Source organism: Talpa europaea, assembly GCF_964194135.1.
Source record: "Talpa europaea genome assembly, chromosome: 4".
NCBI lineage: Eukaryota > Metazoa > Chordata > Mammalia > Eulipotyphla > Talpidae > Talpa > Talpa europaea.
In genome coordinates, this window is record NC_140070.1 from 53,146,498 (window position 1) to 53,168,237 (window position 21,740).

At 35.8% G+C, this 21,740-nt stretch overlaps 1 protein-coding gene across 3 annotated transcripts in view; it reads right to left on the minus strand.

Annotated features, from left to right (window-relative positions):
- The window catches only part of XRN1 (5'-3' exoribonuclease 1), a gene marked incomplete at both ends in the record, with an annotated part of 137,329 nt that overhangs the window by 79,708 nt on the left and 35,881 nt on the right, over window positions 1–21,740 (minus strand). For all 3 annotated transcript variants that reach the window (XM_084232406.1, XM_084232407.1, XM_084232405.1), the window contains 6 exons: window positions 1,721–1,819; window positions 1,916–2,036; window positions 3,023–3,192; window positions 15,860–15,979; window positions 18,022–18,178; window positions 19,825–19,914. In XM_084232406.1, coding sequence (XP_084088532.1) covers window positions 1,721–1,819; window positions 1,916–2,036; window positions 3,023–3,192; window positions 15,860–15,979; window positions 18,022–18,178; window positions 19,825–19,914 — 757 coding nt within the window. The remainder of the gene's footprint in view (window positions 1–1,720; window positions 1,820–1,915; window positions 2,037–3,022; window positions 3,193–15,859; window positions 15,980–18,021; window positions 18,179–19,824; window positions 19,915–21,740) is intronic.

Genomic DNA, 21,740 nt, shown 5'->3' on the forward strand with positions numbered 1-21,740 from the left:
ACTATATGCAGTACATGCTACCTATTCCATGCTTTTGTAATCTACTTAACACTGGAATGGCTTTCTCATCTTTGATCACTGTCACTTTTATTTGCTCCATTTCAACACTTTATTATTGTGGGTATTTTCTTCATGCTGCCACTTTAAAACCTGAGTCCCTTTTATTCAGGAAATGAGCTCCAATGTATCACAGTCATTACCTCTTTGTCGATTACATATATCTATATCTGTATATCTATATCTATATTTATCTTTCTCCCTCCCATCTCGAGTTATACGTATTAAATTGTATACAGAAAGTCTTTCTCATTTGTACAAAAAAACAACTTATGTATTTTCAATTCTCCCAAAGATGGTACATAATTAGCACATTTTATAAGCTTAGAAGAAAAGTCATAAAAAATGGATGTCTTAGGTAATTAGGGTTTAAATCTCTTAGGTAAACTTTGTTGAGAAAGGCAGCAGGCCAGTTCCAATTAAAAGTCTTAGAACCACCTGAAAAATGGCATCATTTGTCATTAATTCCCTCAAACCAGCAACTTTCCCATTTTAAATTCTCTAGTCAATAGCAATTATTTTCTAATTAATTAGCCTGATATCCTAGTCACATCTAATGTCTGCTCCCTCTTTGCATCCCCTATATTTGAACAAATGACGAAACTTGTCAATTGTATTTCATTTTGGTCATCTAGATCTAGTACCACTTCCATGGGTTACATCTTTACTCGCTAATGATTCTACAACCACGTCCTCTGAATTTGTAGGTTTTTCTGTTTTCTTCCATTTCTCTTTTGTGCAATTAAATTATATTGTCATCAAATTATCTTTATGAAAATATCCATTTCAAGATAACAGTTATGGAAAAAAAGTCCAAACTTCTTAGTCTAGCATTCAAGGTCCTCCATAAACTGGCCTCAATCTGTTTTTTCAACCTTATCTTCCATTGTTTTCCAACACAAGTCTTTGCTTCAGTCAAGTTTATCTACTTCTTCTGCTCAAATACATCACATTCATTCTAAAAAAAGAAAAAGTGTAAGAAAAATTTCATACTGGGCCTCCCCTGGTGGTGCAGCGGTTGAGCGCTGGGCTGTGAAGCTGCCCGCAGCCTCTACAGCGCCGATTCGATCCCCGGCCACCAGCGAGGGTCCCACATGGCGTGACAGACCTCTCCTGCCGTGCCCGCTGCTCCCCTCAGCAATGTATTTCATCAGTCTGCCTGTTCTGTTCCCCGCTCTGGCTCTGGTGAATTCTCTCACCCTCCTTCACTTCTGACTGTACCCAGTGCTTATATAAATAAATAAATAAATCTTAAAAAAAAAATTTCATACATATGAAAAAGACAAAAAGGAATAAAGTATTACAATAATTTTTTAAATACTATTCCCAGATCATGTTATTTCTTTCAACTAGAATGACTTTCCCTTCCTTTTCGCCTTTGTCCATACATCTTATTTAGCAACCAGCTCCATTCTATTCTCATCCAGAGATATGTACTTTAGTCTTTAGCTCACATAACTCATCTCTTTTTCAGTTTCTTTTTGCTGATTATGTCACAATTATACATGTACTTTAATTTGTGTAAATATTACAAATGTTATCCTTATTTATTATTAACTTTTGGAGTTAATGCATATTATGCCTCTTTGGTGAATACATTGCAGCTACAATAATTTTACACCTAATAAACATGTAATAAAGACACAATAAATAAAATACTTACAAGTTCATCTGAGTCTATATTCACTAAGATTTCCAACATCATGTTTTCTCCACGACTGCTTTGCTGGAATACTTGAACCCCACTTTTCTTCAAAAAAAACTTTAAAAGAATTCAGAAAATTTAATTTTAACTCTTTGTCCATAATTACTTCATATTCAATAAAGTAAAAAAATTCTGAACTAAATAACCACTGACTTTGTGTTTGATGTGTTTCAGAGTAGGAAATCCACAGAAATATAATGCTTTCTGGTCAACCTTGGTTATTTTGTTGTTGCTTATGTCGACACGCCAAGCATCTAATGATATTATTTTATACCTACAAAATAAATTGAGACAATTAATTTAAAATTCATGCCAGCAATCAGAGCTTTTCAGCACTTCCTTGAATATTTTGCAAGAGTGATCCTTGCTTTTAACAGGGGATGACAATATTATCATTTAAAACAAAGAAAAGAAAAAGCAAGACAACTGAGATTCTCTGTTTTTATTGGTCCTTTCAAAATCATGCCTGTAGGTTACTGAGTTGAAGTTTTCCCCATTAATTTAAAACAAAATGATATATAATTTTATAATAAAGGACTGTATAAAGCTTATTACAAATCTCCATATCCTCCATGTTTTAACCCAGAATGGAAAATAAATATTTTGCAATATCTATTTCATGTTTCTCTTTGCTTTAACAAAAGGGAAAATCATAAGTGAGACGTTCTTTTCATCTGCAACTCAACTGCTATCTGGATAAGTTATTTTTACAGAAGGTGAGAGAAAAGAAAAACACATGGAGACATTTTTTTTTTTAGTATATGTGCTGCCGAAGCGAGCACCACATGGAGACATTTTAATAAGAAAGAGGAAGTAGAAATGTTTTGAGCCAAGAAAGCAGAGTTCTTTTATTTCCTAATTTCTTCTTTCTAGCTAGGTAGTTGAGTGTATGAGGTAAAGTCAGAACATGTCAAATAACTGTTGGAGCAATCATTAGCAAGAAAAATAACAATTCACATATCCTCTTGAAAGAGAGTACAGAGATATACTAGGGAGTAAAAATGAAAAAACAACACTAACAGAAAATAGAAAGAGGCATAATTTGACAAAGCAGAGAATTAGAGAAACAATTTTAAGAGAGACATTATGACCCTTGGCAAATTGGATGTAAACTCTGTAATTATTGACTATAACTGTCATAAATAATTTGCTAATTCTCTAAATAAACACTGAAAAACACTGTTGGTCATAGGGATAATAATAATTATTATTATTGGTCATAGGGATGCTCTTTGTTGAAAAGTTATCAAATAACATTACCTTGTGCAACAATGTTCTATGGCAGGGAACTTTTCTGGCCATGGAGAGGGATAGGAAAATGCTGTGTCTCTATCATACCAGCACATTAGGCATTCACTATGTTGGTTTCTTTTCCTCTCCTCTTTTTTGAGGGAGTGGTTACATGCTTCCATAGCTTCCAATAATCGCTTCTAAATACAAAGATAAAAAATGATTTGTTAAAAGCATACAAATTCTGTACCTCAACATACAAAACAAATCTTTTCCTTCAGTATGCAGAATCATTATTTACTTTTTGAAAAAGAAAACTCATTCATATCCAACGAAACTCTTTTATATCTCATTACATGAAAAGGTCTGCCATTCATTGTTTCAAAGGGTCCCAGAAGATCGCTTGCCACTGCAAATGTCTCTGAATCTGTTACTACAACAGTAGCCACTAAAGTGTACATAAGAACAGAATAGAATAAAATTTTAAATGATTTATCATAATTATTATAATTTATCATACCTGATGGAGCATAAATCTCTTTATAAAGTCTGCAATGATATAGATCTTTATAAATAGAGGATATTTTGATGTCACTCTATATAGAAGAATAAATGTGTAAACTGGGTTTTTTTTTCACCAGATCCTATCACTTCTTATAAAGGTACTATAATCAAAACACTTCATTATTGACACTCCAAGAGACAGTTCACACCAAATTCAAATTAATATCACAAACAGAATTTTCAATAACAACATTGTCAAAAACAGCTAACCAGCTAGGAAAGAAAGCACATACACTGCTCAATTTTATATCATACAAAAAACAAGTATCAAACAGTAAGATAATAAAAATATGCAAAAAAAAATCTAGAACAGTATTGATAATTTGGAATGAAAAACTATTTTACAAGATAGGAAAAACATATAACAGGCTTATGGGAAAAGACATATTTGAGTAAAAGAAAATATGACAGTATTTCATAAACAGATTAAGAGACAAATCCCACACTGGGAAAATATCCCTAGTATACAAAAAGCTGATAAAAATTAAAAAAGAAAAAGTAAAAAAGGATGAAAATGAGAGAGAGGATATAAACAGGGAATTTACAAAACAGAAGATGCAAAGGGAAAACACATACATAAAATATACTCAAATTTGGGGTCAGAGAAAAACAAATTTCAATAATAATGAAACAGCATTTTTCATCATTGGCCAAAATTAAAAGCCACAATAATATCCAGGACTGGAGAGGCAGAGAAGTGGGCACTCAATATTGGTGTGATTAGATCAAACTTCTTGAAAAAGGATCTGGTAATATTCATTAAAACTGAAAATATACATTCCCATTAACCACACAATCCTGTTTTGGCAAATCTACGTTATAAAAATATAATCTCCAATATAAAAGAATGTACAAACAATCAAGAATAATACATAAATTTAGAAGTACTTTGAGTATAGCACTGTGTGTAGTGGCAAAACAATGAAGTAGCCTGAATAACTACTAGGATAAAAGGGAAAAATTTATGACCATGAGATATGATATTATTGAAGAAAGGGTCAGACTTCTAATGACTGGAGTGATATCCATGATATTTTTAATAGGTGAGAAAATTTGTAAAATAATATCTCTGGCTCCCTTTAAAAGAAATAAACCAAAAAACTCTGTTTGGATACTAGTTATTTATGTTTCTCTAACCATGGTAGGATACACAGCAGCTATTAATATTATTTCAAACTAAAGATAATAACTAAAGCAAAGCAAAACACACAAGCAAATACCTAAGATAGCAAATATTAAATAAACTAAACTGCATACATACACCAAAAAGAACAAATTTACACTTAAATATAAAAGTTACCATTTGTGTTAAAGAAAAAAAGACAATTATTTAATTTCACAATAAAGACTATAAGATTCTAAGAAAGACACAGAGTACATAAACTTATTTGTATTTTTGGGGGAAAAGTACATATAAATGTTATAGTACTATCATTGCATATATACCCAGACTTTAGCCTGGAACAGAGAAAATATTCAATCAATATTTGCTGATTGAAGATACTTTCTTACTGTTTTTCTTGGACTGCACCTCCCTTTAAGTAATATTGCCAATGATAAGACATTATGTTGGACAAATAGTGACAGTTTTTTTTACATTTTTTTACAAAACAATTTAAGATTCAACAGAATTTGCAGTTAGCACAGAAAATTCCCTTGCAGCTTCCAACAAACTTTCTTCAATCTTACACAAAGCCACATTATCAAAATCAAGAAACTGGGAGGGGGCGGAGCAACATGGCGGCGAGGAGACGCTGCGAGTAAGATCTCCCATTAAAAAAAGTTAATAGGGAGGAAAAGCGGCAGGTCCCAGTGAGAACTGGGACACGGAAGATAAACGGACGACTCCAGCAAACTGCCCAAAGAAGAAAGTTGCCATAAAAGAGGACCAGAAGGGAGTGAAGCGCAGAACCCTGCTCCCCTCCCCCGCCCACAAAGTCGGCACTCTCCGACCTGCAGAGAGGAGGAAAACAACAAACCAAAACGGCCAACAAGAAAAACGGACGCAGCAAGTGGCACTGTGAGTGGAAAGGAACTATTTCAGCCACCACACCCCGTGAACGGGAGCTGTGGAGAACCCTGCAGGATCCGCCGCGGAGGTGAGCTCCATGCGCCATTAAAGAGAGCCCCGCCCCCCAGGAGGAGACCAGCACCAGCACACAGCCCCGGCCACGAGGTAAGCTTGCGCGGAAAGCGGCGCGCTGGAAAAGCAGACGCGGATCCAGATCGGATCGCAGCTGCCCAGGTCCCCGCGCCTGCGACCTAGGCTTGCGGAGAGACCACGGAGGCCCTCCCTGAGTGAGCAGGAACCAGGCGCCCAGGCAGGGGAGCGGGATTCAAAAGGCGCCATTCCCGCGCCACTGATCTGGGCTACAGCCCGCGTCCTGGAACTGAAGGCTTTGGAACTGAGACCCGGGGCACGAAATTAGGGGAGTGGGTTCCCCACGACGGTGGGGCACAAGGCAGACACAGCACCCCAAAGCCGTTGAGGTGTACCCTACCATCCCCGCTCTGCTCCCTGTCCCACGGGGTGGAAAATCAGCTCCCCAAGGGCTCTAGGAGAGATCTCTGGCGCCACCTAGCGACTTGAAGCCAGCAGAGGCTCCTGAAGGAGCTAGTGGCCAGCTGGGGAGTTAGCCCACACCGGGCCCCTTCCGAACAAGTAGTCTGAGCCAACAGGGAGAGCGAAAACCCACAGCCGGGGCAGACCAGGCGCGCAGAAGAGTGTGCCTGAGACCAGACGCGCAGGGAGTGTGTCCCACATCACCATTTTAGAACAGGGACATTTCTTCAGTAAAGACTACCTGCAGAAGGCTTCCTCAGGAGCCAGAGGTGAGCGGGGGAAGTTCGCCCACGCCAGACCCCCTCTGGCCTGCAGTCCAAGCCCAGAGGGGAGCAGGAACCCACCGCCGGGGCAGACCAGGCGCACAGGGGAGTGTGTCCCCACATCGGCATTTTAGAACAGGGACCTTTCTCCAGTAAAGACTGCTTGAAACTGACAGATGACTCCTGGAGGAACCAGAGGGGAACAGAGAAGCCCACCCAAGATGCCGGCCAGTCCCAACAACACAGTGTCCCAACGCATACGGCAAATTAGAAAACAGACAGTAGGGAGGAGAAGAACCACACGCAACCTAGCAACTCTCCAGAGAAAAAGCACACCACAAAAAGAAAACCAGCCCCCAGATTGCAACGACAATAACTTGGAAGAATTTCTGAGCCTTCCAGAAAGAGAATTTAAAATTGCCGTGATTAAAAAACTGACAGAAGTCATAAAGGAAAACAATGATAAGGGAAAAATAATCAACGATCAGAAGAATGCAATTGAGTCCCTAGAGAGGGAAAACAATGGTCAGAAGAAAGAAATTGAGTCCCTAAAGAGGGAAGTAAAAGAAATGCAGGAGATCAAAGAATTAATGGAAGAACTAAAGAATTCTGGGAAAAGCAATGAAAGCAGAATAGATGAAATGGAAGAACGAATAAGTAATCTTGAAGACACAGAAATAAAAAGAACCAAAACAGAAAAGGAAAGAGAAGTACGAAGGAAAAAGAACGAAGAAAGACTTCGGGAACTATCTGACTCCATGAGGAAAGGAAATATAAGAGTTATAGGAATACCAGAAGGAGAGGAGAGAGATGTAGGAACAGAGAAAATATTCAAAGAGATAATTGAAGAGAACTTCCCAAATGTGAAGAAGGAGCTGAAAATTGATATACAAGAAGCAAGAAGAACACCAAACTTCCACGACGAAAGGAAAAATACAGCAAGACACATAATAGTAAAGCTCCCAAGAATCCAGGACAAGGAAAAAATAATGAAGCTGGCAAGAGGGAAGAAACAGATAACATTCAAAGGAAAACCAATCAGGCTGACATCAGACTTCTCTGAAGAAACACTACGGGCAAGGAGAGAGTGGAGGGACATAGTCAACAGACTCCAAGAAAACAGATGCCAACCAAGAATACTCTATCCCGCAAAGCTCTCCTTCCTCTTTGAAGAAAGAATATGGACCTTCCCAGACAAACAGAAACTCCGGAATTTCATTGCAACTAAACCCCCACTCCAAAAAATACTACAAGGAGTCCTAAAGCCAGAACCTCAGAGGGACGAATAACAATGAAAGAAGGCCAAAAAAAAAAAAGTTATTAAAAGAATAAATAAATAAAATCAAAGGAAAGACAAACACAATGGCAAATACAGATGTTAACATATCAATATTAACTCTAAATGTAAATGGACTAAACTCTTCAATAAAAAGACACAGAGTTGCAGCCTGGATTAAGAAACAAAACCCAACCTTTTGCTGTCTCCAGGAAACATATTTAGCTACAAAAGATAAAAATAGGCTCAAAGTTAAAGGATGGAAAACAATCCTACAAGTAAATGGACCAAAAAAGAAAGCAGGAACAGCTATACTTATATCAGATAAAACAGATTTCAAATTCAAAAAGATAAAAAGAGACCCCAATGGTCACTACATTATGATCAAGGGGACAATACTTCAAGAAGAAATAACACTCATTAACATATACTCACCAAACGAAGGAGCACCAAAATATATCAGACAACTGTTGTCCTCTCTGAAAACAGACATCAGAGAAAACACATACGTAGTGGGAGACTTCAACACACCACTATCAACAATGGATAGATCAACAAGACAAAAAATAAGTAAAGAAACCAAAGCTCTAAATAAGAACCTAGAGCAATTGGGCTTAACAGACATCTATAGAACACTAAACCCCAAAAAAACGGAGTACACATTTTTCTCAAGCGCACACGGATCATTCTCCAGGATCGATCACATACTGGGGCACAAGACAAACATCAACAGATACACCAAGATTGAAATCATATCAGCCATCTTTTCTGACCATGAAGGCATCAAACTAGAAATAAACCATAAAAAGAAGGCAAGGAACTTTCCTACCTCATGGAGATTAAAAACCACACTACTGGAAGACCATTGGACTAATGAGGAGATCAAAGAAGAAATTAAAAAATTTTTTGAATTGAACGACAAGGAGGACACCAATATCCTAAATGTATGGGGTGCAGCAAAAGCAGTAATAAGAGGAAAATATATAGCAATAGAAGCTCACATCAAGAAACAAGAAAGAACGCAAAGAAACAACCTAATCTCAAAGCTAAAAGATCTAGAAAAAGAACAACAAAAAAACCCCAAAACCAGTAGAAGAAAAGAAATAATAAAAACCAAAGCAGAAATAAATGAAATTGAAACTAAAAAAACAATCCAAAAGATCAATGAAACCAAGAGCTGGTCTTTGAAAAAATCAATAAAATAGACAAACCCCTAGCCAGGCTCACAAAGGAAAAAAGGGAGAAAGCACAAATAAACAGGATCATCAATGAAAGAGGAGAAATCACAACGGACACAGCAGAAATCAAAAGAATAATCAGTAACTACTATGAACAGTTATATGGAAACAAGTTTAACAATCTAGAGGAGATGGACAAATTCCTACAACTCTACAATCACCCAAAGCTAGATAAAGAAGAAATAGAACACCTAAACAGACCAATTACAAGCAGCTAAATTGAAATGGTAATAAAAAACCTCCCCAAAAACAAAAGCCCAGGACCTGATGGATTTACAAATGAATTCTACCAAACATTCAGAGACGAATTAGTGCCTATCCTTCACAAACTCTTCCAAAAAATTGAGAAGGAAGGGACAATACCAAACACGTTTTATGAAGCCAACATTACACTAATACCAAAACCGAACAAGGACAACACAAAAAAGGAAAACTACAGGCCAATCTCCCTAATGAACACTGATGCAAAAATCCTCAATAAAATTTTAGCTATCAGAATCCAACATTGTATCCATAAGATAATTCACCACGACCAAGTAGGATTCATTCCAGGGACACAAGGATGGTTTCACATCCGAAAATCAATCAACGTTATCCAACACATCAACAAAAAGAAATATAAAAACCATATGATAATATCAATAGATGCTGAGAAAGCTTTTGACAAAGTGCAACACCCATTCATGATAAAAGCCCTTGAAATTCTTGGGATACAAGGAACATACCTCAACATCATAAAGGCCATCTATGACAAGCCAACAGCCAGTATCATTCTCAATGGTGAAAAGCTGAAAGCAATTCCATTAAGATCTGGAACAAGACAAGGATGTCCACTCTCACCACTGCTTTTCAATATAATACTGGAAGTCCTAGCCAGGGCAATAAGACAAGAGAAAGACATCCAAGGAATCCAAATAGGAAAAGAAGAAGTCAAACTATCACTATTTGCAGACGATATGATATTATACATAGAGAACCCCAAAAACTCCACAGAAAAGCTAATTCAACTCATCAATCAGTTCAGTAAAGTGGCAGGATACAAAATCAACACGCAAAAGTCAGTAGCCTTCCTATACACAAACAATAAATCTGAAGAAGAAGAAATCAAAAAAAACATCCCTTTTGTTATTGAAACAAAAAAAATCAAATATTTGGGAATAAATCTAACAAAAGAGGTAAAGGACCTATACAAAGAAAACTATAAAACACTGTTAAAAGAAATAGAAGAAGACACAAAGAAATGGAGAGACATCCCCTGCTCATGGATTGGAAGAATAAACATTATTAAAATGGCCATCCTTCCAAAAGCAATATACAGATTCAATGCTATTCCAATCAAAATTTCAATGTCATTCTTCAAAGAAATAGAACAATTATTGATGAAATTCATATGGAATCACAAAAAACCCCGAATTGCCAAAGCTCTCCTGAAAAAAAAAGAAGGGAATGGAGGCATCACACTCCCAGACTTCAAACTATACTACAAAGCCATAATCATCAAAACTGCATGGTATTGGAACAAGAACAGACATACAGACCAATGGAATCGAATAGAAAATCCAGAAATAAACCCACAGATTTATGGTCAACTAATCTTTGACAAAGGAGCAAAGAATATGCATTGGAGCAAAGAAAGTTTGTTCAATAAATGGTGCTGGGAAAACTGGGTCGCTACATGCAAAAGAATGAAGCTTGACCACTACCTCACACCATACACAAAAATCAACTCAAAATGGATTAAAGAACTAGACATAAGACCTGAAACCATAAAATATATAGAAGGAAATATAGGCGAAACACTACGTGATTTGCACATCAAAGACATCTTTACAGACACATCACCCAAAGCAGTGATAGTGAAGGCAAAGATAAACAGCTGGGACTACATCAAATTAAAGAGCTTTTGCACAGCAAAAGAGACAATAACAAAAACAAAGAGAAACCCCACCAACTGGGAGAACATTTTTGCACCCAACACTAATGATAAAGGACTGATCACAAAAATCTGCAAAGAGCTGATGAGACTCAACAACAACAAAGAAAATAATCCAGTCAAAAAATGGGCAGAAGAGCTAAAAAGAAATTTCTCTGAAGAGGAAATGCAAATGGCCAACAGGCATATGAAAAAATGTTCAACATCACTTGTCATCAGGGAAATGCAAATCAAAACTACCATGAGATACCATCTTACACCAGTGAGAATGGCACATATTAAAAAAACTAGCAACAACAAATGTTGGCGAGGGTGTGGAGAAAAAGGAACTCTTCTGCACTGTTGGTGGGAGTGCAAACTGGTCCAACCACTGTGGAAAGCTGTGTGGAGATTTCTGGACCTACTAAACATAGAGCTTCCATATGATCCAGCAATTCCACTCCTAGGTATTTACCCAAAGGACACAGAAACATCAATTCCAAACAACACCTGCACCCCTATGTTTATAGCAGCACTGTTTACAATAGCTAAGCTTTGGAAACAACCCAAATGCCCAAAAATAGATGACTGGATCAAGAAGATGTGGTACATATATACCATGGAATATTACTCAGCATTCAAAAAAGATAAACACATGCAATTTGCAGCAACATGGATGGCGCTGGAAGGGATCATGCTCAGCGAAATAAGCCAAAAAGAAAAAGAAAAATATCGGATGGTCTCACTCATAGCAGGAATCTAGAAAACTTAAATAAGGGACCAGGAAAATGAATAACTATAAGAAAGTGATAATCAAAATCAACAAAAAACTATGAACCAGAGACACTTTTAGGGGGGCGGGGGCGGGAGGGGAGGGATTGGGGTCAGAATGGGGGGGCTGTAATTGTATGGGGAATATAACAATAAAATTTATAAAAAAAAAAATCAAGAAACTGACATTGGTATATTATCAACTTAATCACATTTCAATAATTTTAATATGTGATTATGAGTGTGTGTGTACAGTGCTGTGGAATTTTATCATATGCATAGATTAATGTAATCACCACTAAAAATATAAATACAGAACTGTTACATTATAATAAACGCCCTCATGTCTTTTCTTTATATTTATGTACTCCATCCCCAACTTAACTAATCCCTAGCAATCACTGATGTGTTTTATATTACAACAATTGTGTCATTTAAAGAATACATATATTGTCATTTGAACAATATATAACCTTTTGAGAAACTTTTATACTAAAATGAACTGTTTTTCATCTATGTGGCTTATATAAATAGTTTTTGAATTATTATGCAGTATTCTACTTATATGGATATACTATAGTTTGTTTATCCAATCACTTACTGAAGGACATCTGAATTTTTTCCAGTTTGCAATTATTACAAATAAGTTGCTCTGAACATTAATATATATATTTAAGTTTTAATTCATCTAAGTTACTATACCCAAAAGTGTATTTACTGGGTTGCATTATAAATGTATGTTTAATTTTATAAGGAACAAACTGGCTTCCAGAGTTTCCTCTTAGACTTTTCAGTATAATTATATGTGCTACTTTCAAAGCATTTATAGAAAGAGGTATAGTGGTATAATGGATGTGATGCACTGCCAAACAGTATTGAAGAACTTTTTTGCCCAGATGCTCAAAGTGCTCTGGCTTATAACACTCTGCTGTTAAGCCCACTTTGGGAAATATCCTCAAGTGAAAGGCTATGCGTCCTTTCAAAAGAAAGCATGGCTCCAAAACTGAGAAAAGAGGAGTGTAAAGTCTCAGACTCTTTATAGCAACTTAGGAGAATTCTAATGGGTCATTCCAGTATCAGAGTGACTTGAAGGGTTAGCTAAGGTCTTTGTTGACACAGTAGAGTAGCCCAACCTGTCTTTTGCTTTATCTGACATCTCAGAGGTTAGCTTCAAGAGCCTAGAGCAGGGCCTCCCCTGGTGGTGCAGCGCTTGAGCGCTGGGCTGCAAAGATGCCTGCAGCCTTTCCAGCACTGGTTCAATCCCCGGTCACCAGCGAGGGTCCCACATGGTGTGACAGACCTCTTCTGCCATGCCCGCTGCTCCCCTCAGCAGTGTATTTCTTTGTCAGTCTGCCTGCCCTGCTCCCCGCTCTGGCTCTGGTGAATTCTCTCACCCTCCCACGCATCTGACTGTACCCAGTGCTTGTATAAATAAATAAATCAATCTTAAAAAAAAAAAAAAAGCCTAGAGCAGGGAGTCAAAAAGTCTAGGAAAATGCAGACTGGAGAGCCAATCCCAGAAAAGAGATTTAGGCTCTAATCAAGGATATATTATATGGTTCTACTTACATTCTTCAAATGAAAATGTACATGTAAGGGTGTGTATGAGAGGGAGAAATATCAAGTAGTTGAAGCCTACAGGTGAACTCTTTCTGTTCCTAGCACCAGTTTGTAGAATACTCCTGTGTGGGCTACAAATGGGTCCTATTAATCTCTCATTTCTGAAGATCCTATCATGTATTCAATTTGGTAAATTTTTATTACCTGACTCTCTTAAGATGACTTTCATTGACCTTCTTGAGTAAGTTTTGAGCTTCTGCTTCCAAAAAACATTAGGTATGTGGTGGTAACTACTGGTTAAAAGTTTTGCTTTCAGTGGCATATTATAAGGCAATGTTGTTTAAAACATTCAAAATCTCATTGAGGTGTTCACATTTAAATTAAAATTCAATCATGAACTAAAGTAATAATAATGTGACAGTTGTTAACTATCTACATGGAACTAAGTTTGCACACATACAGGCTACAAAGACAATGTCACAACTTAATTCTCTATCTGTTGGCTGGCAAGCATCTTCTCACATACAACAAACATCCTTTTTAAAAGCTGTAAGATATGGGGCCTCCCTGGTGGCACAAGGAGTTAAGTCTCACTATTAAGCTATAGCCACTACTGCAACATGAGTTCCATGTCCAGCCAGGGAGCTACCCACATGGCACATCAGACTTCTCCTGTCTCACCCATTGCTCCCCTCAGCAGTGTATTTCAGTAGATCTGCCTGTTCTGCTCCCCACTCTCTCTCTGGTGAATCCTTGCACTCTTCCCCAGGCCTCCCTTCCCCATCCCCCAGCCTACACCTCAGTTCTTGTATGTATAAATAAAGATAAATCTTTAAAATAAATAAATAATAAAAGCTGTAAGATATGAATAAAAATTTTTTCCTCCACTAGAGAATTTTTTTTAAGTGGGTACATTTATTTATTTATTTATTTTTAAATAATAAATTTTATTTTTATATTCCCCATAAAATTGCAACCCCCCCCATTCTGACCCCAATCCCTCCCCTGTCTCGCCCCCCACCCTGGGTACATTTTTTTTTTAATTGAGGCATAACTTACATTTAAAACACGCAGGCCTAAAATTCATAATTTGATAAATTTTGACATGTTTTGTACTTTGCATATTTCCATGTAAGCCAAGATATAAAACATTTTATATATTTTTGGTAAGTTATGTCTAAAAAATTGTGTTCATTTTATCTTGTTCACTTTGTTGGCACAAAATCAATCATAATGTTCCTTAACTATCGTTTAAATATCTGTAGAATTATAGTCTCTCTTCTTTCCTTCCTAATATTGGCAATTTATATATTATTTCTCTCCTCCCTTCTTCCTATTTCTTGATCAGTCTAGCTAGAAATTATCAATTTTATTATTAAAATTTTAAGATTTATTATTAAAATTTTAATAGCATCAACATTTGGTTTCATTGATTTTCCTCATAGTTTTTTCATTTTCCATGGATTCCTGCCCCTATCTTTATAAGTTCCTTCATTCTGATTAGTTTGGATTTAATTTGTATCTTACTCTCCTAACTTATTATGTTAGGAAGCTTAGATAATTTATTCAAACCTTTTTCTTGTTTTGTATAAGCTTCTATAATCTTAAGTCTTCTTTTAGGCACTGCTATAGTTTTATCACACAGATTATAATATGTTGCATTTTTATTATCATCAGGTCAAAATATTTTCAAATTACTCCCTTAATTTCTTCTTTCATTCATGTATTATTTAGAAGTATGTTATTTAATTTCAAAACAGTTCAGATTTTCCAGATGTTTGTTACTGATTTTTAACTTAATTCCATGTGATCAGAGAACATGCCCTGTTTGATTTTAACCCTTTTAAATTTATTGAGACATGTTTTCCATCATAGCAAGTAATCTTAGGGAATGTTCCTTACTCACCTACTAAGAGTATTCTACACTTGTTGGGTGTGTGTTCTATAAATATTAATGAAGATGAATAGATTTATAGTGCTTGATGGATAGTGTTCACTTTTCTCTCTTCTTGTTCTATCAATTCCTAAGAGAGAAGTACTGAAATTTCCAAGTTTACTGCGGACTTCTCTATCTCTTCTGTCAACTCTGACAGTTTCTGTTTCATATATTTGAAGCCCAGTCATCACCTACATATACATTCAGCATTTTTCATTTCTTCTTGATCTACTGACTTAATGTTTTAATCATTATGAAATATTTACCTCTTGATTTCTGGTAGCAGTCTTTGCTTAAAGTCTACTTCATCTAATATTACTAAAGTCACTCCAACTTTCTTATAGTTAGCATACCTACAAGTTTTGATGCATATAATGAAGAAAAGAGTAGTTTAAATTCATTAGCAAAACATAATGGTGATTAAAAACTAATGCTCATTAATTTATATGAAATAATCTCTGATTAAGAATATATGTGTGGGGCCTCCCTGGTGGAGCGGCCGGTTAAGCACTGCGCTGTGAAGCTGTCCGCAGCCTCTGCAGCATGAGTTCTATCCCTGGCCAGCCAGGGAGAAACCCACATGGCATGGCAGACCTCTCCTACCTCACCCCTGCTCCCCTCAGCAGTGTTTTCAGTCCGTCTGCCTGTTTTGCTCCCTGCTCTCTCTGGTGAATTCTCTCACCCTCCCGCGCCTCTGATCTGTACCCCAGTTCTTGTATAAGTAAATAAATCTTTAAAAAAAAAAAAGAATGTATGTGTACATATAACTGCTTCATGCACTGACCTCATCAATAAAAGGTATTAATACCACAGCTTCCCATTCCTGTTGTTTCCCATTTAGGTCAGTTTTAAAATCAGGTGGATAGTATTCTATAATTGGTGAGTCTTCACTGGTCATCAAATGCTGTGAGAATATAAAATAGTACAATTGAAATATAAGAATATCAATACATATAGCTTTTTGTTAATATATTTACAATATTCTTCATGCTACAGCTTAAAATTTCTAAGCAAAACAAAACTATTTATATCTTCCATGTACTGTGATATTGCTTGCATATTCTGATTATCTACTATGAGACTTCTAATTTCTCTGCTATAATCATTTTCCCATTCCGCTGACGTGTAGCTGAAACATCTTTAGCCTGAATTTGATCACCTTCTACTTTTTACTGTCTTTTTGCTCCATGAGGTTTACTATATCTGTTTTCCCACACAAATTTCAATTAATTTAACAAGTTTTCAATATTCCTCCATTTTAAACTTTAAACAATTTATCTTCATGTTAATCAAATGATTCTATTATAGATTCTATTATATAAGAAGTGTTATATAAGATAATTTAAAAATAAAAAAATCTTAGGGCCTCCCTGGTGGCGCAGTGGGTTGAGCGCAGCGCTGTGAAGCTGTCTGCAGCATCTGCAGTGCCGGTGCGATTCCTGGCCAGCCAGGGAGATTCCCACATGGAGCAGCAGATCTCTCCTGTCTCACCCGCTGCTCCCCTCAGCAGTATACTTCGGTCCTTCCGCTTGTTCTGCTCCCTGCTCTGTGTCTGGTGAATTCTCTCACCCTCCCCCGCCTCTAGCCTATACCCAGTGCTTGTATAAATAAATAAATATTTAAAAAAATAAAAAATCTTAAAAGCTAAGAATCTCTTCATCACTAATAGCAAAGAAAAAAATCCAATTAAGACACCATTTTACAAGAGATTTCATAACAGAGGCAGATAACTAAAGGATAAAAATGTCTTCTAGGAAACAAATATGGAAAATTATGATATAAAAACTTTCTAAAGAACTAAAAGAGCATATTTCTCAGGTGATACTCAAAGTATTTAATAATGAGTGTGGCATGGACACAACAATTAAAACAGATTTGGCTATAAAATGTGTGCATGGCTATACTGTCCCAAAATGGGAGAGTATCAATTCTTAATGTATGTGAAGATAGGGGAAAAATATCAGAAAGATTTAAGGAAAAAGGGAGACCAAAGGTCAGGATGAAGGACAAGTTAAGCATAAGGAAGATGTGGAATGCAGTTTTAACATTGTTCAAGTACATGCATGTGTATGTGTGTGCATCTACTCTAATTTCTGCAACCAGACCATGGGATTATAACAGATTAATATTTTAGAAGAACTAAATGAAAGTAACCCTTAGAGTAAGCAGGTTTACTGCAGTTTTGGTAACCCAATCAATCCTGAAATAACTTCCTTCTGTTATTACATGAAACATGTAAAAGACAGAAAAGCCACAATTTGATAAATAAAAATACTTAAAACTCAAGTATAAAAGTGAGGTAACACTTTTGTTAAGATGACTTATTAGAACCACCCTATTTTAACAGGTAGAGAATAAAAGAGAACAAGAATGAATCTATGAGCATTTGGACAAAGTAGTTGACTTTAGATTTTACCTGTTGCAGTTTACTTTCATCAATGCAGACAGAGGCAAATTTAAGATTTAATTAAAGGTACTAAAAATGGGGCATCCCTGATGGTACAAATGGTTAAGTTTCAGCACTGCAAAGCTATCAGCAGCCACTGCAATATGAGGTTGATCCCCGCCTGAGAGCTGACCAATATGGTACAGCGTACCTCTCCTGCCTAGCCTGCTGCTCCCCTCAGCAGTATATTTCAGTCAGTTTGCCTCTTCTGCTCCCCACTGTCTCTGGTGAATATTCTTACCACCCCTCTCTCCACATCTCAGCCCTTATATGCATAAATAAATAAAATTTAAAAATAAATAAATAAAGGTACTAAAAATGAAAAAGCTACATGCTGAATGGTTTATGGACTGCTTACATTTAAAAAATGAAGCTAACTTCAAATCAAGCAATTACTTTTGAAGGGAGGGTCTTACTTAAAATACTTTATTTGAAATTAAAAATAAATATATTTGGCTAATATCACAAAGGACATAAAATTATTTAATTCTGAAACCTACCTGGTAGCATGTAGGAAGTAAATTTTTGCTGGCTGCTGGAAGGACAGCAAGAAGTTGTTCAAATGGCTTAAAAGGTTTCCCTAGTTCAAAATGGAGTTTGAGTGTACTGATATTGCGGATATCTGATAAAAATGGTGCATAATGGTAGGGATAAAACCTATAAAACAAAACTGAGTTTTAAATAGTTGTCAACTTAAGAAGCATGTCAATGTTAAGTACAAACTTTTTTTTTTCCATTTTAACAACACCTAAAGCAACAACTTTAAAGAAAAAAACTATCACCCATACTTTATTCTAACTCACTGGTGGTGGAAAATTGAGGTTATGTGATGACAACAAATATTATATTTCCTTAAAGTACAGTTTCACATTTTCAATATTGGGATTATCATAATTGAAGGATAAACATACATACACATATGAAATAAAATGGTTCTTTTAGCTCCCAAATGTGAAGTGTGAATCTTCCAATCAACAGATTGTTAGAATGAAGTTAAGGTCAGACCTTTCAGTTAAGTTGCTTGGGACTCAGTTTCTACCATGAGAACAGGGAAAACAGTGAGTCTGAGCTCATGTGACTGTTACCTAGTTCTAAGATTTATCTTAGAATTAGTACGTATTGTGTTTGTAATATGCATTAAGCCATTTATCAATTATACACACTATTTATTGTTTTTGTATAATATCGTCTCACCTTTATTTAACCACAGTTATAAATAATTTTAAAAGGTTCAAAGATATAATTTTACAAGGTTTCAATGTTCTTAATGTTTGTCTAAGGACACCCCCCCAATGAAGAAACATTTTATATTCTATTATGACATATTTCAAGAAGATGGGTAAGTTTATGAGCCCAAATGGCATGTGGAATAATGGAAAATAGACCCTGGAATAAGGAAGGGTTGGACCATATTCTTGGGTGTCTGACCTTGAAAAAATTAACCTCACTTAGTTTCAGTTTCTATATCTGCAAAAGGCATAAAATAATATTTAAATGGATGTGAGGATTATATGAAAAAATGCTTTTCAAATGCCTGGCCTTCATGTCTGGTAATACAAGAGGAATAATGCCTCTTAAAAATGGTAAATCAAGGATTTTCTTCATTAGAATGTACTTCAGAGAGGTCTGAGAATCACATTAGCTATTGTAAAGATATTTTTTCAGGCTATTATTAAATGAAATCATAAGTAATGCCACATTAGTTTGAAATGTTTTGCTATATGGTACTTTAAAACAAAACCTAGCAGAAGTGTGCTGAAAACAAAACAAATGATGACATCACATGAAAGTCTACTTTCCCATCATTTTTCTGGTTTGTTATTTTTCTATTTCAATGGAATTTGCTGGAATAGAAAACATGAGAGAAATGAAGAATTATTACTATTTCTAGGAAAAGATTCCTTTTTCCTCTTCTAACATTCAAATAACTAATTTTTTAATAATCATTCCTGATAGTTTTTCTCAAATATATATAAATGTAGAGAAGAATAAACAACCCTATATAACCATCAGTTGGACCCAATAATTATGAGGACTTTGTTACAGTTGATTCATCACAACATAGAATTTTAAAACCTTAGGTGAACAAAGAGTTTCCTGGTTAGGGCTGGATGTATCTTTTGTTAGATTAAGATAATATTCAAGTATCCTCATATAAGAACATATTACCTAAATGTCAGTTAAACAAGTGTATCTTTTAAAGAAATACTATCACAAATAGAAATTAGAGGAAAAGAGATTCCCATATAAGATTCTAATAGAATGAATCTCTATAAAAAGACAAATCTTTCTCATTCTCTCACCAGCTCCAGGACTGAACTCCATGATAATAGTAGTGCAAAATCCACTGTATTGCCTGAACATAACATGCAGCTTGGTCAGCCAAGAAGTCACTGAAAATAGAAAAGAATTATTTTCATTATAACATCTTTTGAAGAGTGGCCACTGTCTTTAGAATATGTTATCTTCTGATAACACTTTGTGCCTCACATATGCTTATTTAATCAATTAGCTAAAATTGCAAACAGAGCTGCAAATACTATTTTTTAAAAATTCCATCCTATCATATTAAGGGTTGCCTTATAGTTTTCCTAAATTAACTGTCAATAGTTAAACCTGCTAAATATATTCAATCAGTGTATTTTAATTTAAAGTTTGAGGATTTAGCCACTGAAGCTTTCCATAAAGAGGCATTCCCTTAAATAGTGGGGGATAGTAATCTTTATCTGGAACAATACTTAAGAGAATCACAACAGAAAACTGAAAGATATTAAAATCTGGTTATAGTTACTGGAACACTGAAAAGTGCTCATCTACTGAACAATACTTCCTCCAATTCTTTTTTTCTGAAAAAGCCATTATTTATTTATTTATTTATTTTTAAGATTCATTTATTTATGCATACAAGAGCTGGGGTACAGGCCAGAGATGCAGGGGGTGAGAGCATTCACCAGAGACAGAGTGGGGAACAGAACAGTCTGCTGCACCATGTAGGTTGCTCCCTGGCTGGCTGGGGATCGAAATTGTGCTGCAGAGGCTGCGGATTGATTCATAGTGTGTTGCTTAACTCCTTGCGCCACCAGGGAGGTCCGAAAAGCCATCATTTAAAATAAAATATTTTTCATTGTTTCTCCCTCTTCTCCGCCCCCCCCCCCAAAAAAAGGAGTCCTAGGATAAAGCCAAAACTGGTTATAAATCTGTTAGTGCTGTTAGTAAAATTCAGGTAGAGTGGTACTTAATAAATTTCAGATATCCATATTTCTGGGAGTTATGTTTTTAAAAATGAAATGTATTACTTTTACAACATCAAAGAAGTATGTCCTCATTATTGAAAATCTAGATAATGAAGAGGCACTTTTTAATTACCTTATAACAATCACTTATTATATTTGGCATTTTAAAAAAAGATTTATTTATTTATGCATATAAGAACTGGGGTAAAAGCCAGAGGTGTGGGGGGATGAGAGGATTCACCAAAGGGTGGGGAGCAGAACAGGCAGACTGATTGAAACATACTGCTGAGGGGGGCAGCGGGCAAGACAGTAGAGGTCTACTGTGCCAATGTGGGTTGCTCCTTGCTGCAGTGGCTGGCCATAGCTTGATAACACTGTCATTAACCCCTGCACCAACAGGGAGGCACTAGCATGTTTCTTTTCAGTCTTTTTTCTATACTCATTTTTTAAAAGTATTAATGAGTATCCTATGATTTTGGGTCCTGTTTAAAAAATTAACACTGAGTAATAAATATAAGTATCTTTCTAAATTGTTATGAATATCCTATATACTCCAGTTTAGCTGTTCTGCAGATTATGGAGATAGTGAAAATGGCAGAGATCGTGACTATGGTGAGGAAGAGGTAGAAACGATTATAATGAATCTTCTTATTAAATATGTATATTAGGTCTAATTTTTTTAGTATTGTAAAAAGCTTTGTAATAATCATTCTTGCATAAGAATCTTCTGTGTTTGAGTTTATATTTTAAGATAGATTCAAAATTAGGTTATTGGATCAAAGAGATTTTTTTTAGTTTTCTTCATTATGTTTATTTAAATTTTAATTAATTAAAAATTTTTTTCACATCATTGTTCATTTTCATACAATATTTGCAAGGTGTAGTTCCCCTAATTTTCCCAACACCACAGCATCCATGAACCATCACCATAATCTCTTGTGCTCTTTCCTCTCCTGTTTTGATCCCTCTCCCTTCCCTTTCCCTAC